The sequence below is a fragment of the Lucilia cuprina genome, chromosome 3, assembly GCF_022045245.1.
Source record: "Lucilia cuprina isolate Lc7/37 chromosome 3, ASM2204524v1, whole genome shotgun sequence".
NCBI classification, from domain to species: Eukaryota; Metazoa; Arthropoda; class Insecta; order Diptera; family Calliphoridae; genus Lucilia; species Lucilia cuprina.
The window spans coordinates 12,846,240-12,863,772 of record NC_060951.1 but is presented as its reverse complement, the minus strand read 5'-3'; the positions used below and the strand labels follow the sequence as shown (position 1 = coordinate 12,863,772).

Genomic DNA, 17,533 nt, shown 5'->3' with positions numbered 1-17,533 from the left:
TTCTCATTCATAAAAAATCTGTGTGGACATTATGGCAACTTTAAAGGAGAATTAGGAAAAAGTAGCTTTACAAATGTTTCTCAACGTGAATCGTCACTTAAGACCATTCTTGTCCTCTTCGCAAATGGAGTTTTCAAATTGTACAAAACAGCAGTATATAGAGTAGTTTTAATAGTAATCCAAAGACTATTTCATAGAATAAGTTTTAGAATTGCTTTAAACCCCATACATTAGTGCATTCAATTGTTTACCCTCTGCCGTCTACTGTTCTACAATGAAATCTCCATTTCTCAAAGAAAGTTTTCTCATTTCTATCATGTATACTCTTCTTACTTATCTCATCTCTCTCTCTCTCTCTCTCCATAGGACTGTTTTAAAACGCTTAAATTTTATTGATTGCTCTGAGTAGTACAGAAGAAGATAATCTAAATCTAACAAATCTCTATATTATATCTTTTGACAAAGATTAAATGTCTACTGCCATATAATATTTACCTCTGCAGGGTTATTTGCCAGTTATAATCAAATTAATCGTTAGAATAGTATGTATTTATCTATTTTATTAAAAGATAAAGTTTTCCAATTTGTTACAAACCTACTTCGTCTCACAGAAGCTGCATGGGATCAAAATCTTCTAATCTGTCACCTTCTATTACGGTGATCTAAATATAGATATTTGAACCGTAAGGGCATCCACAGAGAATTAGAAGTGGTTTGGGTAAAGGAAGAATACAGAAAAATTATATCGTCATGTTTTATTGGTGGAGACCATAGAATACTCAAACGTTTATACCTTGGTGAAGACCATTAAACATCTGTTTATATCCTGGTGATGACTATAAACTCTCAACTGTTAACGAACAAACAAGTGGTTTTTAGATTGTTTTGATTTCTGTAGTTTTGTATGGCAACACTGCGATGTTTAAATTTTTAATCAATACCAACAGAGAAATTTATTATTAAATTAAATTTATTTTTAGATTAACAAATCTAACCATTAATTGGCATTTAATTACCAACTCAAAATCACCACATTTTTAAAAAAACTTTATAAATCTATTGGATTATGTGACTAAATTTTTTAAAGAATATTATTATAATCATCCATTTTGTTTGTGTTCTTTCATATTTATTGTTGTAAACTAAAAGGCGTTGGATACGGGAAAAATTGACGAAGAAAACGATGATGAAAATTACAATTGTCTGTATGTAATAATATGGAAAGTTTTTGGTAATTACCAAACCAATATACTATTCAAATATACCATACTATACTTAGTACAAACCCACTAATATATAACTTTTATAGTTTTAATAGTTAATTAATTCATAACTAATGAATATTTACAAAGTTGTTGTATTTATATAAATATAAATACAATAATTAAACAATTATGAATTGAATAATTATTTATTAAGGCTACATTTTTGTGTGGCATTTTGAATTGATGATTTTGGAAAAAAGTAGTAAAACTTTAGTTTAGTTTTTAGTTTTGTGTTGAAATTACACTCTACAAACATATGTACGAACTAATATATATACAAATAAATATTTAATTATGTATTCAACAGTAGTAATATCCCCTAAAACAATGATTCGTCGTCAAGCAAATGTGTGGCACCAAGAACAAAAATACTATCTTTTTAATGTTGAAAACACTTGTAGCTCTAAATGTATTCTAAACACTAAAGTGCACATAAATAATTTAAATAAACAATAAAAATAATATTCTCAATGGATATTATTCCCTCAACTAAAAAGTGGCACAAACGTACTGTTTTTATTTACACAATTACACCTATCCCTCCCCTTTTGTCCATGAAATATGTATATTGTTTATGATTATGAATCGAAAATTGATGAAAAGAATTTAAATGTCATAACAAATATTGCTAAAATTGTGTGATTTTCGTGTAAAACTTATAATATACAAATTGCTTGAAAAATGTTTATATTTTTTCCTTGAAACGAACTTGTTTTAGTGTTACCAAAATATTTTTAAAAATTTTTATTGCATATACTGACAGATTTTTAACCCACAGTGTATACTTTTTAAAGGGATAAGCGTTAAAACCAAATCTGTTCTCAAAAATTCTCCATCCCATCTGTCATTAGATTTTATTTTAATATGGAATTTTGAAAACTTTACAATAAAAGTAATATTTGTTTTAATTCCATAACGGATTTCCTATCTCACATTTAAGCTGGAGGTTCACACTTCGCGTCAAAGCATTGCTTACATTTCATATACAGAGGGGAAAAAATATACACATCTGGTACTAAATTTTTTTCCCTCTCTACTTCGCATTCTAAGCTTCAAGTGCGCCGCTTGTGACGCTTTTAAGTAAAAAGTAGGTCTACTTTAAACATTCTGCGCGTCAGGGCATTCATCGTTTGTCTACTTGTATGTAACGGATCCAATTGTAAACTTTTAATTTCGTGTTTAAAAGAAAAAGAAAAAATATCATTAATGATATCTAAAGTTTCCGTGTATAAGTGGCAGTCCACACTGTGAAAAATTTTTTGGGAAACTTTAAATTTTGTGTGTGAAAGAAAGAGAGAAAAAATATTAATCATGATATCGAAATTTTCTCTTTGTATTATGCTGCATACAAATACATTTCTTTTTTTTTTTGAAACATGATGCATTTACGCTCTCATTCGTCAGCTGCGAATCACACAAGCTGTACGTAATTCAGCTTCTTTTACGAATGAATTAGAGTCATCTCTAATTTTTATCGGGTATTTGTCATAATCAGCTGTTGTTTAAAAAAATAAATTTACAAATAAATAGAAAATTTATTACATAATTTCTTAAAATAATGCAGCAAACTTATTTTTGTATTATACACACAAACATTCTAAAAAATTACAAAATAATAAATGACAAAAAAAAACAACATAACGAAGAACTGTTAAAAAGAATTACGAACGTGTCGTCGAAACGGTTTAATTGGCTATTATAATTCTGATGTCCGTGTGAACTTAGACCTGGTTCACACTAGTTTAGAAACTTTTGATTTTGTGTGTGAGAGATGGTTGTCATTTCTTTCTCTTTCTCTCACACATAAAAATCAGAAGTTTGCCAAAAAATGTTTCCTAGTGTGGACCGGCACTTAGTATAAAAACGCGTGGTGTGGACCTCCAGCTTTAGAGTTGCCATGGATTTCATATTTTCTATGAACAAAAGTCATATATAATATCTTTCTGTTCATGCCAAGAAGTTGGAAAAAATGGAGACAAAATTCACAAATACACTTCATTTAAATTGCATTTTCCGCAGGTGAACAGAAAACACAACCGCATCTCAAGTTAGCATTTCTATCTTTAAATAATATTAAATTAAAAATTTTTGAACAGCAGTTGTTTTTATGACTGCGAATCTTTTTGCTATAGAGTCTAAGGGAACTGGGAAGAATCATTTTAGAAATTTTAACCTAAATACACAAAATACTAACTTTTGATTTGATTTTTCAAAATCAGCTCAAATCGAAAAATTTTTTAAATGTAATTAATTTGTCTAAAAAAGTGAACTTATGAAAAAATATTTTAAAATTGCAGAATACAAAATTCTATAAATATGTAATTTTTATAGAAAACGTTATATTATTTAAAACAAATTTTAATAATATAATATCGCAGGTTTTTAAAAGAAATTTGGTATGAAAATTCGTTTTATAAATCTTTGATAAATTATTATAAATAAACTCCAAAATATTAAGATACTAAGGCTTGTTATCTCAATCTCCAGTAAAAAGGGGTTTGAAAAAGATCTAGTATAGTAAATTTATCATAACTAGTAAGACAAAGTGCTTTAAATTTAAAACCTATGAATTTTTATATTAGCTTGACATTAGAGAGAGTTGCTAAAAGGTTATCGATATTTTATCATCTGTGGTTATTTTGGCAGACTAGCAACTAAAAAATGTAAACAAACAACAAGAAATATGAATACTGTTATGGATATTGTTTTTATTAAATAAATAACCATTAAAAATGGCACTTTGGTTGCCTTCTTTAATTTCAACTAAACTGCGATTCAGTGATCGATAATCGATCTATACAATTTAACTTTAGATAAAAAATTATAAAATAGAATAGTCGATATTAAATTGTAGTAAGACCTGGTTCTCAACAAAAGTTTCCCAATGTGAACCAGGTCTAACCTATGTTAGATGATTCAATATGTTCTTAATTATTCTGTAAAGGGTTTCGATAACCACGTGCTTTGTATGAATATAGTGACCAAGAAACAAAAATTGTTTTTTTAACTTTATTTGGGAATTTTCTTTTTATTTTAATTTTTTTTTATGAAAAATTTCTATAAAACTGTAAATTTTCGTTAAAAAAATAACAATGTCGAATCGCAAATAAAACAAACATAGTAAATATCTTTGCAAAAATCAAAGCAAACGTTTAGATGAAATTTAAAAAAGTATAACAATTAATAAAAAAATGAAAATTAGAAATTTTGTAAAATTGTATTCTATAAAGAAAGCCTTGATAAGGAGTGAAATCGAAAAATTCTTAACATACATATATGTTTATAAAAAAGAAACCACTTAACTTACAGCTTTATTTTTTTTTTTATTTGATTCAAATTATTATTACAATTTACAAAAAAAAATATTTTTATAGTTTTAATCACTAGTGATGAAATTTTGAACCCTTTTCGGAAACCCTTCCATAAACGTTTTTATAGTGCTTTCTGTCACTTTGCTCGAACATGTAGTCCATCTCAGTTTAAAATCTACCACACTTTTGGACACCTTTTTTGTACTCTTCAATTCTCTTTTAACAAGAGCCCAATATCTCTCCACTGGCCTTAGCTCCGGGCAGTTTGGAGGATTTGCCTCTCTTGGTACAAATACCACATTATTGTTCTTGTACCACTCAAGGGCTTGTTTACCATAGTGACAGGATGCCAGGTCAGGCCGAAAATAAGTGGACACATTATGAAGTCTTATGAATGGAAGCAGCCTTTTTTGTAAACATTCCTTGATGTAAATTTCGGTATTTATAGAGCCCTTTGTAACAAATGATTGGCTTCTTTTGCCGCAACTGCATATTGCTTGCCATACCAAGAACTTTCTGGGAAATTAGCTTTAGCATTAGCTTTAACTTTTCGTACCAAATAGTCCGAGCACTGAGCTAACCGAGCTGCTTTCCTACCGGATGTGTCGGGAGCTCTTTTGAAAATGCGTTCTATTTTTTGGCTTTAGAAACATCATGTGGACCATTCCTTCTACCTGAACCAGGTTTTCTATCAACTGACAAGTTCTCCCGGTACTGTTTAATAACATTGGAAACAGTTTGACGGCAGACCTTTGTATGCTTGGCCAACTTTTTGTAAGACCAAGTTGGGATTAGTTGAAAATATTTAATAATTTCAGTACGCACTTTTTTCTGGTCACTCATTTTAATCAGATTAACAAAAAATTAATATAATTGACATTACACATAATAACTGACATGTTTTTCAAAGGTAACTTGATCAAAAAAAAAAAAAAATCAAATAATACTTTGGTTGAAAAATGTAATGAAAAACGTGTGTTAAGAATTTTTCGATCTCACTCCTTAGTTCCAATTACCAAATGGTTTGTAATTGACTCCTTTAAATGAGATATTTCGACATTGATGATTATATATTTAATTTTTTCATCAAATTAAAATATATAAAAACTAATAATTTCGAAAACGGATATTGACAATGGGTTGCCACAAATAAAACTTTGAAAGCTTTAATTTTGGACATTGGCAAAAGAAAAATATATATAACAATTACTTTAAGCGGTCAATTCTATTATTATCCAGTTTAGTAATTCAATCAGTAATAACCCGAATATAGATTGAATACACCAAACTATTATTATAATGTTTTGCAAACTATAAAATCTAAACTTTAATTAGTCGCGCCTAATATAGAGAACAGAAAATAGTAATAAATCAATCGGTAATCTTTTATGCATGTTCTTTTTTTTACAATTATTGTAAATAAAAATTTTTAAATTGTCCCTAATCTGGTCTAATCGGAACAAAAATAAAACAACTATGTATTGTATATTACATTTTATCAACAATTATAAATATTTCTTTTTATTAATTGATTCAAGAAAAAACTGAACAAATTCAATACAGTTTGAAATACTTCTACTTTCTTTTACTGATTATTCTAATTCTCTCTTTTCTCTCTTTCTACTTTCAATATCAATCTCAATTGTTTATCTCTTTGCATCTTTGTTTCTTTGTACATATTGTTGACCACAAACTTACTCTCTCTCTCTCTCTTTCTTACAAGCATTTCTCATAAATCAATTATTTTTATTAATATAATTTTTTTTATTATGAATTTTATTTTAATATAAAAGAAAAAACTGAATCTAATTCTTTTCGTCAATTTTATGTTAAATTTATTTTTTATATGATTTTATAGGAATTTGTATATTTTAAGCACAATAAGCAAACAAATATTAAATAAAAAAATTATTAATATTGTAAATGTATAAATTAAAATAAAAACAAAATGTTATGTATTTATATATGTATAAATAGAATCATGCACTATATATTTGTGAATGTATGTATTATGTATTTACAGTGAAAGTTGGTTAAAACTATCAGTCTTTAATAATAAACTATTTTTGAAGTCTAACTGTCCCTATCGATTACATATTAGGTTAGGTAGATTTCCATTTTTAAAAAGTCTAAATGTCCCAATCGAAAACAGCAGAAGAGAGGAAGCTAGTATGTCGAATAATCTCTTTCCTAAGAATTCAACTTAAGGGCACTTCACACGATCACACTTCACGTACGTAAAGTCTAATGTAAAAGTAAAATGAAAATCCATCCGTGTAACAAAAAAGAGAATAAAAGTCGTATGATTTATATTTTTTGTGTTAACACGATCGGTATATAAAACAAGTAAGAATGCTATATTCGGCTGTGCCGAATCTTATATACCCTTCACCATAGTGTATTTTAAACATAATTGATCTTACAGTCTAGTTAATAAAAACATTAAAAAAAAAACATTGTTTTTGTTTATCGTAAAAAAATTGTTTTAAAAAGCACTTGGAAAAAATTTGTGTTAGTTTTAAATTTCAAACTTACATTATTCGCATAAAAATTATTGTACAATAACTCACAATCTACTCTCATATAATTGAAAACGTTTTAAATACTTTTTTCTATTCATCAAAAAATATATTTGCAAAACAAAAGGGAAAATTATTTTATTTTAACAAAAAATGCAAATCATATTTTTTTGCTGTGTATACTTTGTATGTTTGAATTCCAAACATACAAAAAAATAAACAGCTGAATAAAACCAAATACATCTACACACACGTCTTTTCTATGTACAGTGTTTTTAGTGTTTTTGTTGCTTTTTTAACAATTTTTTGATGAAATTTTCAGAGGTTGTCTCGGATTTTTGCTCATATCTCCGTTATTTACTGACCGATTTTGCTGATTTTAAATAGCGATCTTCTCGAAAGCATGTCTAATAGAATTATTGAAGATTCAGACATCGCCGATATCTGGGGTCCTCTAAAAACTGATTTCAACAGACAGACAGACGGACAGACAGACAGACAGACAGACGGACATGGCTTAATCGACTCCGCTATCTATAAGGATCAAGAATACATATATACTTTATAGGGTCGGAAAATTATATTATAGAAATTACAAACGGAATGACAAACTTATATATACCCTTCTCACGAAAGTGAAGGGTATAACAAGAAAAAAGTATGAAACAGGAAAGAAGGAAAGAGCTGTTTCACTTTTTTAAATGTGTTTACATAAAAATAGATCCCTGATCCAATACGACCTGCCTGTTTTTAGATCATTTCAAAAAATGATGGGAACCATACGGCTGTAAAATTTTCCATCCGTATTCTCTCTCAATGTGTGATGGTTTCATTACATATTGCGTTTAGACGATCCCATCCGTACTCTTAAACACAAAATTTTGACAGATCATATTACTTGTGTGATCGTGTAAAGCCGGCATTAGTTCGACAAAGGAAATGTGTTAGTTAGATTATTCCTTTTCTTTGAAACTGCCTTTAACAGAAGTCATTATATGCCAGACTAAGTCTTCTTGAAAAATTTCAAAGTAAAAAATATTCCGACGACATAATTGTAGGAGATATGACTTGCATTTGCAAATGCCGTAAAAGATATCCATGTCCACATCCCCGTGTTTCCGTACCCATTTGAGTACTACTGTCATATTACTTAATAATGACCGGCATTCCTGGACTAGTGTGGATGTAGTAAATGCATCAATCAAGAATTTAATAGCAGCTTGACTATCGGTATAAATTTGAATATCTTTGATTGATATTCTTATACCTCAAATGAAATTTTCTGCTATTTAGCTGATAGTTTAGTCTGTAGTGGACTATATTAATCTCATACCCTAAAGGTTATTTTGATACGAATTTAGGAATGAAAATGACACTTTTTCGGAATCATTCCGGTATGTAGAAAAGTTCTTCTTCCTTTCTTCGAGTATCCATTTTAAAACCGAATGCCATTACCAACACTTTCTTTCTCCTTTTTCGAACCATCCGGGTATGCAGATAGGGGATCAATTTCCTTCCACTACCGAACAGCTGAGCGCTAAATTAACTTCTGCCTAAGAAATCAGTTGGTCTACAGGTTAGCATAGAGATCAATTATCCTGTTATAAGGATTGCAGTTGAAGTTTTTGTCCAGTGCTTCCTAACAGACCACTAATCCATAGAAAGCTATCGGCTTAATAAACGCCTCAAAAATCCTAAATCACTAATTTAGGGTTTAATCGCCTGGTTGTGATGTAATATTTCCATGATAATTTGCTAACAAGTATGAATTCAATCCCGTTCAGTAAAGGTATCGGGAAGCTATCAATCATGTATTTTCCAGTATAAAGTACATGTTTGGTATTTCTCAGATTTATACTTAGTCCATTGTTGATGCTCCATCGCAGTATTAGGGATTCAGATGAAACCGCACCTATGTTCCACAGAGTGGTGAAAACATGATGAACATTGCGAAAATTTGCAGGCAGAGTTTTTGCTATAACAAGGTATTTTTTAAGAAGATTTATATCACAACATTAATAAAATAAACACATTTGAATATGACTGTACCGAAAGACATTGCCTATTGACATTGTCATTTTGAATTTCATTTCAATCAAATCGTAGTTTTCAACAATAGAGTTCTAAAAATTTGCGAAATCTATTTTTGATTTAGTAGACCGAGATCAATTCAAAAGTCGATTTAAAATATTTTTATTGTTAGATCTTCTTGCATTTAAGGTGACGATATATCTGGTCTCTATTGCTTAGTTAGCTACACTGAAAATAATCCATGCTCAACTTTACGAAAAAAAATTTCGTAGCTTCTATTTTCGTAATATTTACAAAAATTTCGTGTATAATACGAAATATTATTTAATAAAACCCTTTTCTATTTTTACGAAAGTACGAAAACCTTTCGTAATATTTTTTTCTTAAATTTAAGCGAAATTAAACATAATGATATTAATTATTTTATCATTAAATAAAACTACAAAATTTTTATAAAATTTAAGAAAAAGTATAATATTATTCTCGAATTATTTTCATTAAAAAAATTGAAAATTCGTGTGGAGAATAATATTGAACTAAAATATTTCGCAAATTTTACCATATTTGTTCAAAATTCCTTTTTTTCAATTTTTGTAAATTAATTTTCTCAAGAATATTTTGCATTATACTAAAATATTTCTTACAATTTCGTATATATTACGAAAGAATTTCGTGGTGCGAAACAACGAACGATTCGTACAATGTAAGACATTTTTCGTATATATTAGGCATGGATTTTTTTCAGTGTAGCAAACGTTTTGTAAAACGAAGTGATGATTATTACAAGCAGGTTTTCACTGTACCTTCCTTTCTGTATAAAAGTTATAATTTGTTCGTTATAAGCGAAGTTCGTTGTAAGTCGAGTCAAGTTTTTGTAAATTATATTCTTTACCAAAAACCACCATTTAATTCATTTGATGGTAAAACAAAAGATAATTTTAATCCACTTTCAATGCGTATTTACATATTAAAAGATTGCTGTGTTGAATGGCAAACCAAAACAAAACAACAACAAACGAAATGTTGAACTATAAATGCTGAAGTGTTGCACTTTATTTTAGTTTTTAAAGTTAATTTTGTTGCAAAATTATTTTTTATTTTGTTAATATATAATTTTGTGTTTGGCTTAAGAATCGTATTTATTATAATTTAGTATTAATGTTCACTTTAATTTTCTATAAATGTGCATTTTATTGTGTGTTTGTGTGTGTGCAAAATTGTTACAAACTGAACACATACATACAATTAAAAAAAATCAATATAAATATTTGTGTATATACTTAGCAAATCAAAAAATAAAATATATATAAAAAAATTAAAAAAATACAATATTTATAGAATAAAACCTGAATTGAAATATAATGATGATGATTTCTCATTACTGTCATATGCCCATCTGTTTGTTTGTTTGTTTGTTTTGTTTGTTCTGATTCGATATTTACCCCAGATAAATGGATCAACCACAGCACCTGTAGCCAGTGCATGCAGCAGTGGTGGTAACAAAGTAGTTGTTTCAGGTAGCCCCAACAATCATCTTCGCTCTGAGGCAAATTCATTATCTACTGATGAGTATTTTAGCGGCGCTGGTGCTGGTTCTAGTGGCGGTGGTGGTGTTGGCAACGTTAGCGGTAGTGCTGGCACTGGAAGCGGTGCTAATGTTGGCAAAGTATCATTTACGGAACAGGCATCCACATCATCAATATCATTTGATAACGCCGCCGACGCTCAAGCTGCTGGTATTTATATAGGTGATACAGGTGCGCATCATTTTGAAGCAGTATTTGCTATCAATAAAAAAAGAACAGAAATCTTTATCAAACCAGTTTATTGTCCATCACAACCTGGAGAGGAGTACATAAATGAACAAACACAAAATAAAGTTATAATGTACCAACTGCAGTCACTACCTTGCCACTAAACACGCGTACATGCTACATATATCAGCATATGCATTACACATACATTTATACATACTACATACATACATATTTACATATATTTACAAATTACATATATACAATTAAAATAGGGCCAATAATACACCAATAATTAACATCAGTTTAAATGAAAACGTTTCTGCAGTATTGTACAGAATATGTGCAACCAGTGTTGGGTGAAAATTTAAAATAATTGTAATTTTTTGAAATAGTTAATATTGTTTTCAAGTGTTATTAGAAAACTTTAAAAGAAAATCACATTTTCAATAATTGTCTTTGCTTAAAATCTCATAACACCAGACTTTGTTGTTTTTTTATATTGGAAAACGTTATCCGATTCTTCCTACAAGCGACTAGAACAGTGTGCAATCTGAAGTTGTTGTTAGTTAGTTAGTTTGAAAAGGAGGATGTATATACATCAAATCCGAAGAAATACACCTAGGCCTCTATCGGGCCTAAATGATGATTCGACTGAGCGAAAAGAAATATCCACCATCAAAATAATAATATTTGTTTAAGTGAATCCCGAGATTTATTTTGAAAAATCCCGTGTTTCGGGGTATCCTAATGCCATAAAAATCCCCGGATTTATTTCGCAATTCTAGGGTTTCGGAATTTACTAATCCCGAAAAACCCCGTGCTTTTCGGGATCGGGATTGGCATCCTTATTTGCATCCCAATAATATCTTTCCGGATACGCTGGCCAATCATCGAAGAGCAACTTGTTATTTGACTTTTCAAAAAAATATTTCATTATTACCTCTGTACTCTCCTGGGTTGCAAGTTTTTACAATAAGTCGTTCCCGTGCTAAAATTTCAATGTATTTTGTTGATTTTCTGATTACTTCTGACTAAAACCTGAAATTTAAATAGGCTCTACTTTTATCGTACTGCTGTTGGTTTGTTTTCTCAACCAAGCTAAAGATTTTACAACCCATTTAATATGTGAGTTAATTTTGTCATTTACATTTTTCTGAACTATTTACAGCCAAAATCTGTTGCGATCTTTCGCAAGTACTTTAATTATAAAAAATTTCCCCTTTTCATTCAATAGTTCATAGAATAAAGAGTCATGATTTTGAAACTTTTTATTTTAAAGCCAAAGACATTATCTATATGTATCTCTTGTATGCTATTAAGCCTTTATAGGAATATAATAACACTATTATCGGCTATTAAGGAACTTTGAAAATCATGCCAGAGATTGAGTCTCGAATATAATGAATACGTCAGAAGTTGTCATAACGAGAAGGAAGATCAGACTGTTTTTTACTCTTTCGCTAATGCTCGACATTCACTGAGTGAAGAGAACAATATTTTGGTTCTGCTTTTCTCTTACATATGTAGGAGTCATTCGGAATAAATCGAAAGAACTCTGAGGTAACTGTGAAGGTAGTGTGTAGTACTATAAAATAACTCTTACGACCACTGGAGTATCACAATTGAAGCCAAGTACCTAAAGAGGGTAATAATTCTCTAACATCTTAACAGTTTGCTCGATTCTAATGAAGTGTTACATAAGTTAGTTTTCAAATAAAACCGAAGATATAGGATAGTTTAAAATTTTAATTTTATGCCTGTTTATTTAAATCGTTTAGAAGTCCTTATTTCGGTACCATTGTGGGCTGATTAAGATATTTATTTATACGACATTTTTTAGGACCTGAGGTGACCTACTTTGCGGACTTAGATATAATTTAGATATTTTATATGCCTGTTTTATGATGTGTACTGTCTCAAGTTACTAGAAAATTGAATCAAATTTTTCACTCGGGGACTTCACATATCAATAAAGGAGGTATAATTTTAAAGCTGCCTCAAATAGATGATTAATTATTAACAAAAATCTGTGTATGCCGGTCTACACTGGAACACTTTTGATTTTGTGTGAGAGGGAAAGAGCCGAAAATTTACCCAAAAAAGTTACCCAGTGTGGACCGTCACCATTTTGTACATACTGTAGTTTCTTCTGTTAACTATCAGAAAACAACATCAAAACTATTTACATATATATATATACATACACACTTACATATATGTCTGCATATGTAATTTTTTACACACACAAAAACAAACAAATGATATTTTTCATATGTTGCTAAATTGTTTTATATTTATAAATTTTTTTGTATGTAAATTTCTTAATAATCTTTATAAATATTTATTTTTGTTGATATTTAAGTATAAAAAAAATTGACGAATTGAAATATTTAAAAAAAATCTCTCGATACAATTTGTGTAAAATCATTAATTGATAGAATATAAGCAATTGGTGGTATATTAGTAGAAATTTTAAGATTTTTGAGAAATCATGACTCTTTAACTCATTGTTGGAACAATTAACTTTTTAGAATTGATGCTGTATTCTAACGGATACGATCATGTAAAGAAACTGTAATAATTACATATATATTTTCATAAATCATTCCTTTTCAATTTATCTTGCTTGCGGATTCTGTAAGAAAAATGTATTATATTCGTAGAAAGTTGTACAATTTTTTCAATATAACATAATTATGCTTGCTTTCGTAGTAAATATAAATTTGTTTCAAGAATTCCTTTAAAATTATTAAATAACAAAACAATGTTCTACAGAACAGTTTCTAAAGGTAAATGGTTCAACAACAGATTCTTGATCAAATACCTTGAAAATAGTGATTTTGTGTCATTTCTTTTAGAACTTTGTTGTATTAAACATTGTTTTGATATTCAAAACTTCTTAAGTTTTAACAAAGAACTTTTTCTTAAGCACTATTTTAAAGGAACAATAATGAGTTCATAACGACGCCATACAAATTTTAAAATGCTAAAAAGTACTACTTCCATATCTGTTTCAAAATAGGTTTCATAGTAACGCTACCACAATCTAGCTCCAAAGGTGTCATTTTCGAAAAAAAAAACATTACCCAATTACACGTTACAGAACTAGTACTGAAACTAATAAAATTATTTATGACTTCAGAATTTAAATGAAATGAAAATTTAGGGTTATATAGTTGAAAAGTCGACTTTGTATTTTTTATTGAATACAAAAGCACTTCCAAATCCAATAGGACTTTGTTGTTTATTAAGCGACAGATTGTTTTAAATTTTATTTTGAATATATAACAGAATCTTCCGATATATTGAGGTTTTATCGCTCAGAACTTTTGCGTTATAGTTATAGTGTATTTGTATGAAAAACTTAGCAAAAAAGAATTAAATTGTCGAATGAAAAAAATAAAAATGTTATATTTTCTCGCTTTTTTATTTTATTTGAAAAATCGATTTTTTTTCCAAATAGTCGACTTATCGACTTTCTTAAGATAAAAAAAGTCAACTTCGACTTTTGTTACAAAAGGTCGATTTTCGATTATTCTAAAGGCAATGAAACCCTATTAAGATTCTTAACAGTAAAAATAATATTGGGTGCTAAACTTAAAAATGCTCAATTTTTTAAATTAAAATTTTTTATTTTGAAAAATTTGTATAACATAAATTTGATTACGTTTGATTACATGTTGATTATGTTGCTAGGGTCTCAATTACATCTAGGCTTAACAGGTTGTTTATTAACAAGCCAGTTATGCTAAAAATTTGCCTTATCACAAAACATAACATTGCAATAAAACATCGAATCAATTTCTATTCATAATGATTTAACAGAGTGTACTGATCATAAGTGTTGAAAAGTTAGGCCAGTTTATTTGACAGTTAACCCTTTTGTGAACTCTATCATGTTAAAATAACACCTTATAGAAAAATATCACATAACATTAAAAGTCATTTGTCTTAAAATTATATTTTATATCCCAGCCGTTCGACAAAGAGTTAATGCATTAAAAAATGACATTAACGTTTGGCAACGATAATTAGAGCATCGCTCCGGAACGACTCAACTCATAATTGTCATTTTATTGACTCCAAGTAGTCTAGAGAGTAGACACTTCAAAAAGCTCATTGTTATGTAAAGGTTCCTTTGGATTAGCTCCTTTTTTGACAATCTATGGACTGACAAATGTGCAAGCACATGTTAAAATAGCCAGTCACTTGCGTAGACGATGGCTAGAGGTAACCTTATTTGGTTACCCAACAGTACGAAACTATCCACTTCAATTGTTGTGATGTATTACGTAGAGACCTAGAGAGAATACCAGTATTTTTCCACAAAATAAATTTATTACTCCTAATATGGTAAACAACCCAAAATAAACCATTTTCGAAAACAGTTTAATTATGAAACATTATTATACTAAAAAATGTTTTTTTTTTTTAATTTTGACCCCCTTGTCACAAATGAACGTTATAAAATTATAATTTTTTTAATTTGTTATTAATTTGAACTAGAGCTAGAAGTACCTAAAATACTGCCCTTAGCAATTTCCACACGTTTGCACGTAACATAAAAAGTACTAACAGACTTTTATTTAATGGGATTTATGTCAGATTTTTTTAAATATTTGTTAATTTAGAAAATTATGAATTATAGACTAGACTACTGACTACACTATAGACTAGATTATAGACTAGACTATAGGCTAGTTAATAGACTAGACTATAGATTAGAATATAGACTAGATTGCAAACTAGATTATAGACTAGATTGTAGACTAGACTATAGACTAGACTATAGACTAGACTATAGACTAGACTATAGACTAGACTATAGACTAGACTGTAGACTAGACTATAGACTAGACTATAGACTAGACTATAGACAAGACTATAGACTAGACTATAGACTACTAGACTATAGACTAGACTAAAGACTAGACTATAGACAAGACTATATACTAGACTATAAAATAGACTAAAGACTAGACTATAGACTAGACTATAGACTGGACTGTAGACTAGACTATAGACTAGACTATAGACTAGACTATAGACTAGACTATAGACTAGACTATAGACTAGACTATAGACTAGACTATAGACTAGACTATAGACAAGACTATAGACTAGACTATAGACTAAACTATAGACTAGACTATATACTAGACTATAGACTAGATTAAAGACTAGACTATAGACTAGACTATATACTAGACTATAGACTAGACTAAAGACTAGACTATAGACTAGACTATAGACTGGACTGTAGACTAGACTATAGACTAGACTATAGATTAGACTATAGACTAGACTATAGACTAGACTATAGACTAGACTATAGACTAGACTATAGACTAGACTATAGACTAGACTATAGACTAGACTATAGACTAGACTATAGACTAGACTATAGACTAGACTATAGACTAGACTATAGACTAGACTATAGACTAGACTATAGACTAGACTATAGACTAGACTATAGACTAGACTATAGACTAGACTATAGACTAGACTATAGACTAGACTATAGACTAGACTATAGACTAGACTATAGACTAGACTATAGACTAGACTATAGACTAGACTTAGACTAGACTATAGACTAGACTATAGACTAGACTATAGACTAGACTATAGACTAGACTATAGACTAGACTATAGACTAGACTATAGACTAGACTATAGACTAGACTATAGACTAGACTATAGACTAGACTATAGACTAGACTATAGACTAGACTATAGACTAGACTATAGACTAGACTATAGACTAGACTATAGACTAGACTATAGACTAGACTATAGACTAGACTATAGACTAGACTATAGACTAGACTATAGACTAGACTATAGACTAGACTATAGACTAGACTATAGACTAGACTATAGACTAGACTATAGACTAGACTATAGACTAGACTATAGACTAGACTATAGACTAGACTATAGACTAGACTATAGACTAGACTATAGACTAGACTATAGACTAGACTATAGACTAGACTATAGACTAGACTATAGACTAGACTATAGACTAGACTATAGACTAGACTATAGACTAGACTATAGACTAGACTATAGACTAGACTATAGACTAGACTATAGACTAGACTATAGACTAGACTATAGACTAGACTATAGACTAGACTATAGACTAGACTATAGACTAGACTATAGACTAGACTATAGACTAGACTATAGACTAGACTATAGACTAGACTATAGACTAGACTATAGACTAGACTATAGACTAGACTATAGACTAGACTATAGACTAGACTATAGACTAGACTATAGACTAGACTATAGACTAGACTATAGACTAGACTATAGACTAGACTATAGACTAGACTATAGACTAGACTATAAACTAGACTATAGACTAGACTATAGACTAGACTATAGACTAGACTATAGACTAGACTATAGACTAGACTATAGACTAGACTATAGACTAGACTATAGACTAGACTATAGACTAGACTATAGACTAGACTATAGACTAGACTATAGACTAGACTATAGACTAGACTATAGACTAGACTATAGACTAGACTATAGACTAGACTATAGACTAGACTATAGACTAGACTAGACTATAGACTAGACTATAGACTAGACTAGACTATAGACTAGACTATAGACTAGACTAT

The 17,533-nt window shown here is 29.3% G+C and overlaps 1 protein-coding gene across 6 annotated transcripts in view; it reads left to right on the top strand.

Annotated features, from left to right (window-relative positions):
• Positions 1–17,533, top strand: part of LOC111681446 (syntaxin-binding protein 5) — a 71,566-nt gene that overhangs the window by 43,822 nt on the left and 10,211 nt on the right. The window contains exon 16 of one of the 6 annotated variants that reach the window (XM_046945405.1): positions 10,574–10,883. The exons of 4 other annotated variants lie outside the window; for them this stretch is intronic. In XM_046945405.1, coding sequence (XP_046801361.1) covers positions 10,574–10,883 — 310 coding nt within the window. Of the gene's footprint in view, positions 1–1,149; positions 1,232–10,573; positions 10,884–17,533 lie in introns of all 6 variants that reach the window. One more of the 6 variants, XM_046945406.1, reaches the window with a different exon arrangement.